The 7,396-nt window shown below is 39.6% G+C and overlaps 1 protein-coding gene across 2 annotated transcripts in view; it reads right to left on the bottom strand.

Annotated features, from left to right (window-relative positions):
- su(f) (cleavage stimulation factor subunit su(f)) overlaps window positions 1-5,684 on the bottom strand; it is a 7,214-nt gene extending 1,530 nt beyond the window's left edge. The window contains exons 1-10 of one of the 2 annotated variants that reach the window (XM_022801995.2): window positions 5,486-5,684; window positions 3,775-4,017; window positions 2,960-3,202; window positions 2,524-2,718; window positions 2,110-2,300; window positions 1,610-1,970; window positions 1,282-1,384; window positions 914-1,124; window positions 565-760; window positions 69-261 (exon numbers count right to left, since the gene is read on the bottom strand). In XM_022801995.2, coding sequence (XP_022657730.1) covers window positions 69-261; window positions 565-760; window positions 914-1,124; window positions 1,282-1,384; window positions 1,610-1,970; window positions 2,110-2,300; window positions 2,524-2,718; window positions 2,960-3,202; window positions 3,775-4,017; window positions 5,486-5,491 — 1,942 coding nt within the window. In that variant the 5' untranslated portion in view covers window positions 5,492-5,684. Of the gene's footprint in view, window positions 1-68; window positions 262-564; window positions 761-913; window positions 1,125-1,281; window positions 1,385-1,609; window positions 1,971-2,109; window positions 2,301-2,523; window positions 2,719-2,959; window positions 3,203-3,774; window positions 4,018-4,784; window positions 4,955-5,485 lie in introns of those variants that run through there. The other variant, XM_086987940.1, reaches the window with a different exon arrangement.
- Between the last annotated feature and the right edge of the window lie 1,712 nt (window positions 5,685-7,396).

Below are 7,396 nucleotides of genomic sequence, written 5' to 3'. Positions count from 1 at the left end.
CGTTTCCGCCCGTTCACGAATTTTTAATAATATGAAAAAAAAATTTAAAAAAAATACAACAAACGCACCATTCTGTGCCGCGTCAGGTTCGGGCATTTTCTCAGGCAGATTCATGTTCATAAATATGTCAATGAGTTTGTCAACTGCTACGAACGGCCCATTGAATGACGTTGGAGGAGGAAGGCGGACCATTAATTCGGCGGCTGCCGGTGGCGCTGGGAACACACCTCCTGGGACAGGATGAGAGCCGTTGGGACACATCTGAACACAGCAACAGGAAACCATGTTTATATTATCAAATAATACTTTGTTTTAAATTTAGCACAACTAAAACAAATTTGTAATGACATATGTAGCAAGGAAAGCATAACACTAATAGTATTTCTAATTCACAGTCAAATCATATAGACGGAAAGATATGCAACTGTCCCCACAATACCATCTGAGATGCGGAATCTGAGTTAGTTGAAAGCAGCATAGTGTATATCAATACAAGGTAACCAGTTACGCCTTATATTTTGCTTTAAACCATGAATGCTGCATTTTTCCCACCGTTCCGCTTACCTGTTTAGGTTTAAAAGGTATCATCTGGAGAACATCAGGGCGGAACACCTTCTCCTTATGAGCTTCTCCAGCATCGAGAATTGCCCCTGCCACTAAACCTCCGGCTAATGCGCCCCTATTTTTCAACAATAGCTCTCGATAGCCCATTGTGATTAGCTCAGCCGGTGAGCAAGGCACCAGTTCTAGAAAACGATACCTGGAGAAGCCAAAAAAAATGAGAACAATGACTAGGTACATAAGATACCCGTTGAAAGCATTTCCCCTTTTCAAGGGAACACTTTCCTGATTGCCCCTCTTTTAACAAAAATGCTTATGGGGGTATTACTTTAATGCATTTAGATATGAGTACCTGTCAACAAGTAAAGCGGTTTCTTTTCCTTCGAATTCTTTGAGTTTCTCGATAGCAGCAGCACGACGCTTCTCTACCTTGAGAATTGAGGTTAGGTCACCAATGTGGGATTCAAACTCCAGGAATTTATTCCAGATATCCAGAGACTTTTCCGCAGAGAGTTGGCCTGAGGTGAGTACACGCTCAAACAGGACTCGGGTGTTTGAATCATCTGCGAAAAGGTTGGAAAAATAATATCACTTGTCAGGTTAAGTCAACCACCTATAAGTTAACCAAATAGAAAATCCTCAATGTCTGCGATGAAATAACCCGGATGTTACAATATATTACACTGCAAAAGTTTTAACTCGAAACAAGCAGTTCCTTACCATTCTGATGGGATAAATAATCGATGTAAGCAAGAACATAGTCAGAATTCCCACCGTATTTTTTTAGCCCAAGCTCAAATATCTTGAACGCAATCGTTTTGTCCTAAAATAGATCACGTTTGTGGTTTAGTACATAAACTTTTCTATATAATGTCTAATCGATACTCATTTCTAGGCTTTAAGTGTTTATATAAAATAGGGAACCAGGTCTTAACCTATGGACATTGATCTAACCTATTTCTCAAGTATTTTGAATAGATAAGTTATATTTTTCCATACCAAGTTACACCAAGTAATGCAAATTAAAGTCAACGTAGAACATACACACCTTACTGCAATTATACTCCATAAGTGCTGCAGCCACGTAAACATGATGGTTGGACCGTTCATCTTCTCGAGCTTTCTTAAACACTTGTCTAGCGCTCTTGATGCCCTCAGCTCGCCGAGCAAACTTTAGATATTGTACATATGCCAATGTCGGATCCGAGTCGCGAATGTCAATTAGACGATTGTAGATATCGTGGACTTTCTTGTGGTTGTTACGACCTTCCTCGAAATCCGCGTATGCAAAGTACAGCAACTGGCAACGACACAATAGACCGCTGATTGCACGTTCATACATTGTGGCTGCCTCTTCAGCGTATTGTCGTCCCAACGTGGGATCACCCCGATCTGCAGCAGCTCGAGAACTGTTATCACAGGTTGGTTAGAGAAAAACGAATACAACATTCGCTACCTTAATCTATTCCATGGCTTCTTTTATGTGGACCCAGCACTTATTGAGACACTTACTCACAGACCCATATCCAAAATGAAACTGATACGTACCGTTCATCGAGAAATTGAGCAGCTTGCAACCAGATGTCGGCATGATGTCCCAAGCAGAGTAAGCACTGTTCATAAGCGAACATCACTCGTCGTGTGACAAGAGCCAGATCTTCGGACCGTAATGGGTTAGATTTCTCCCACGCGATCAACTTCTTCCACAATTCAAGCTGGCGCATCTCTTCCGGAGTACCCTGTAGATATCAGGAAAAACAAAACAAGAAGCATTAGCGCGCAAAGTAGTGAATCTGGTTGGGGTCAGTAGCTCACCAAATATCACCTCTTTATGTCAGAAGGATGCAACTCTCAAAGTTTTATTGAAGCGATACCCGACACTTGTTATATCCTACAGATAATCAATAAAAACAAACTACATACTTTTAGACATTGGTGAAAAAAATTGAAATATTAATTTACCTGTGGTGGAACTGAAGGCATGTTTTTATTAATTCCTCTCGAATGAACCTCGTATTCTTTAGAAACCCGGCGAGCATTCATGTAATCTCTGCTGCGGTCTGAAATCATCTTTTCGGCTATCAGCGGATTGATGTTTTGTTCGTACGTGACATAATCTTTCCATAGCTGCTCGATGTTCGTCATAGGATTGTGAACCTGAAGAATTCAAGAAGAAACTCATAACTGAAACTAACGCAATTATAAAGCGCTGGAGAGTCCATCTCTAATAGAAATTCGCTCGCAGAAAAACGATTGCTATTTATTCTGCTGCGGAAGTCCAGATTCTCTACTCACTAGCAAGAAAACCTATGCCATGCATGATGAATAAATCATTATATTCAATTACAAATTGTAACTATTTCAACTTAATGTTTTGATATATGATTCTAAAACTCACCCCTTTCTGATACACCTTCCTGACAGCAGTAATCCGCTGATTTTCTGCGTAGCTGCCGACGGCATCCACGCTTTTTAAGAAGTTCACGTAATCGTGCCAAACGGAAGAAGATGAAACGTCCATACCCATCTTGTCTAACGTGAAGTCATACGCCTGTGCCATTTTCTCACGATACGAGGGAAGCGAAGCTTTGGTTTCTTTTACGTAGGCAAGGTAACACTTCCACAGGTCCATATTTAAGACCTAATGCATATAATCATTCATTAAACAAATATAGTATTTGGTTAACGCATAAATAACAAATTTCGATGAGGTGGCAGCTAAGATAAGCAGTTTGGTATAATTACTACGTTATTGATGTGATAAACAGTGATCTTTACAAATGAAGCAGAGGTAACGTATTGCTTACGTTGGCTAATTAGGTCCAATACAGCATATTACCAAAAAAGTTACTATTTGGGGATAACAATATAAATGCTCATACTGCCTAAATAAATTACTTTAAAATATTTCAACTTGGTATACATATCTTGCACAGTTAACATTGAACAAGTTAAAAATAATTTGACAAAGGATTCAGAAAAGAACACAAACGAAAAACTCAAACGAAAATCAAGATGGTGTTTCTGCCTTCTAAGCTATCTACCCATCTTAACCACATTGCGAATTAAATATTCTGCAGACTTACTACAAGTAATAGTGGGTTAGGTCTGTACTATTTATATATTCGCTGTACCACTCAAACGATCCTCAATAAATGCGTCACTTTGAGAAGTCTGACTATTCTATCTAAATCTGACTATTTTATCGCTAACCTTGATTAAGCTTCGTGTGAAGAGCTTCTCGACCCGGTCAAAACACCGAGCCTTAAGCTCGTGTTCAATGTAGACTTTCCAATAGCGTCCCGTATTAGGAAATGTCGACACGAGCCGTTCGTACACCTCACGTGCATCCTCGATTTTACGTGCCTGGGCATCTCGAACCAGCACAGACCAAGCCTCGATATCATAAGGATTCTCCTCAAGGCGCTTTTCGGAGGCGCGCAAACGCTCTGTGTCCTATAAGAAGATATCGACGTTAAATTGAGCTTTTCTATTCATACTGCCTACGTTTATTCATTACATCGGTAACTAGTAGTTAAATCTTATGATTATCCAAAACAATATTTGATTGACGGTAACGCACAGCTCCTTTGTTTCGGCTAACAGAGCTATAACGTCGAGTGAAAGAGCAAAATACCAAGCGCATAATCTAACTAATAGAGAACGATATATTCGGGTAAGAACTCATAAGCACCTTACTGCTAAAACGATTCGAAAGTGGCATTCCATAGCAAAACGAATAATATAAAAAGGTAAGCCTCACAGAGAGTTACCTTATTATTGCCTACTATATCGAGCTAACGACAAAATACAAGAAACGTTTCCGGTCGCCAAACGAACAACAAAACATGATTGTTACTCTTACATCTAAACTGAAGTATCAAGTCAGAGCTTGTCTCATCTCTAATATTCGAAACAAAAGATTCATTGACTTTGCATAGATATTTCGCCGTCGACATGATGCTTTGGCAACCATATAATCAGTGCACTCAAGAGCGATCAAATTGATTTGTTCCAATTTTGGTTCCGTTTCGTGGGCATAGACAAGCAATGCAGCCCGACAATTATATGCGCAGTTGATTTACCTATCTGCGCGCTTGACGATTTTTAGTGCTCAGAAAACAAATTCACCAAATAACGTTTTAAGGATCGAAAATGGGTGTTTTAATGCTCGGTTAGCGTAGTTAACGTCAAATGGTCTCGCAACTGTTTTAATGACTTACGTATCCACACTTTGTCGATACGTATTTGAAACACTCATTCCATCAAGCAAGTCAATAATAGAAACCACAACTTTTATGCACACACTTCTAAAATCGACTTTTCTCTAACAATACGAGCAGCGTTAGCTATCATTGTACACTACAAGCGCATGGCGTCTTTTGTCCAAGTAGAGACGCTTACATATGCTGATTGATAAAGAAGCGCGCGCAGCTAAGTCCACTAAAGCGCTCCGTTTGTTCATACACAGATGCATTGTATTTAAACAACTTTGCCGCGTAACGTTGTGAAACGCAATGGAGGATTTTAGACGCAATTTTTCCTGCTTATTAAAGATCACGTATCGTTACTCATCATAAGGTTGCATTTTGCAAAAGTATAAAGCTATATTTCCTAGTGAATAAATTTCTATCAATGTGAGATAGTCGCTGGCTGTTGGTGAGAGAGCATTTTATCATTGCTGTTTGTCAACGGCATCATCCGAACGGACAAGAGTAACCGTGAACGTATATATATATAATATTTTTAGGTATATCTATAATATAAACGTAATGTAAATCTGTAAGACCATTGTAAATAAACGCGTTTGTTGGCCGGCTTTTTGGCCCGTAAGAACGGTTATTGCACGACGATAGCTCAGAGGAAATCGATAGGTTGCCTGGTCGAAGCCCGTGTTATGGAGCTGAGAATGGACTGAACTTACCGACATATCGGCGAATGTTATCCGGCTAGATGTTGTTGAGCGGCCGCCACACCAGGCCCCGGACCGGCGAGACACTCACTGTACTTTTTGCTAATTTCGGTCAGAACACCAATGGACTCCGAAAAACGTAAACATTCACGATTCCTCCAAGGTTTCACGTCAACGGCGAACCCCGGCAGCCTCAGTTTATTGTTGTTAAACACGCCGTGATCTATGTTGACTGGTGGCGGGAGTCGGAAACGCGGGAGAATTCAAAAAATGACAGGAGCAAATCATCAAGAATGCACAGACTGCTGCACTTCGTGCCTTATAGATAGGTGATTGGTGTCTTATTGGGATGCATGAAATTAGTGCACACATATGTATGATACTCAACGCAAATTTTACCGAATAACATACGTTTTCCAATGAGGGAAAGCCTGTATCTGCCGCTAAATAATGTGCGGACCAGCCCCGAATAATTCTTGCTTGCGCCCAGTGTTTACCCAATATATAGAGAAAGGTAGATTAACGGGTTATTTTTTCTAATGCCATTCAGTTTATTCTTGAAACGGACCAATTTATCTAAGCAATTTTCTTCATAAGTACGTAGTAATTCGACTGTAGAATGCATAGAATTATTTCACTTATATTTTGAAGGTACCTAAGTTATACTTTGATTATAAATTGTTTTAACAGAGTGGTACAAAACATGAAAAGAGGAATGATTAGTGAGCATTTGCCCTTGTCGATGGGACAGATAAATGACAAAAATACCGAGGAACAGATATATCATAGCAAAAATTTAAAACAATTCAAAGGCCCGGAAAGGTCAGTCACCTTAACATTTTCCAAGAAGTTGGTAGTCAATAAACATCACGAATCACAGCAGCACAAACACAGATTAAGGAAGACCCAAAACAAGAATTTGTACTTAAAATTGGCTATAATAAATGTACAATTGTAATGAAACCAAACGTAACGTGGTGTCAATCTAGAGGCCAGTTCAAGTTGCTAATACGACGCACTCCGTAATTTATGAAAGAGATCAATAAGTGTCACAAGTATGACTATTTAATTTTACCTAATAGAGCGCTGTGTATATTGACACAACAGACTGGTTATGTCACTTGCACTTTTATTTATATTGTTAACGACGACGCACAAATTAATGCAAATAGGTACAGCCGTGAAATTATTGCTTAAAATGTCATAAGGGTTAAACAAGAATTTCGGAGGAGACGCGGGGTTATCAGAACCTCTTTTTTTTTTAACGAAATTGCGCTATAAATCCAGATCAATTTCTGACGCTCTAGAATCATTGAAGACGAAGAGTGTACCATCAGAGACGATCGAATACCCTTAACTGAATTTTTTGCGAATTAGGATTCATATAAAGGCAGTAGTCGGTGGTGATTTCGTGGTGCTGAATCGTGCGGGAAAGGACCAGTTCTTTCGCGATATGTATGTGCCTTTGTTTTCGAGACTTCAAGACCATTGAGATGTCTATAGAGATGAACTAATTTACGTTCGCTTATATGTAAAGGTAGCAGGCCCATTGAATGCCTCGTCCTGTAAGCAGACCTTTGCAGTTTATTATATACCCGAATTAATTAAATACACTACTTGTAAGATCGACCCGGCATGATCTAACTAATTCGTGATCCGTCTTAGTCGCAACGTCTAAGTTGTCTAACAGCGGCCTCTGTGGCCAACGGACAGTTTTCTTCGACTAATCTGTATTATCGGGAAATCAGTAAATTGTTCTTGCAGATACTTACAGTGCCTGGTATAAGAAGGAATATCAGTTCAAAGCTACGCCCGTTGAAGTAGGTAGCGTGATAACAACGGCAAATTACAAATAATAGTTTTTTAACAATAGCAACTGAACATTTTTTGCTTGTAACGCTGCTCTAATGTGTGTGCTACTGC

Source organism: Varroa destructor, unplaced genomic scaffold (assembly GCF_002443255.2).
Source record: "Varroa destructor unplaced genomic scaffold, Vdes_3.0 BEIS01000004.1, whole genome shotgun sequence".
NCBI classification, from domain to species: Eukaryota; Metazoa; Arthropoda; class Arachnida; order Mesostigmata; family Varroidae; genus Varroa; species Varroa destructor.
The sequence above is the reverse complement of the archived record's forward strand: the minus strand, read 5'-3'. Positions and strand labels throughout refer to the sequence as shown.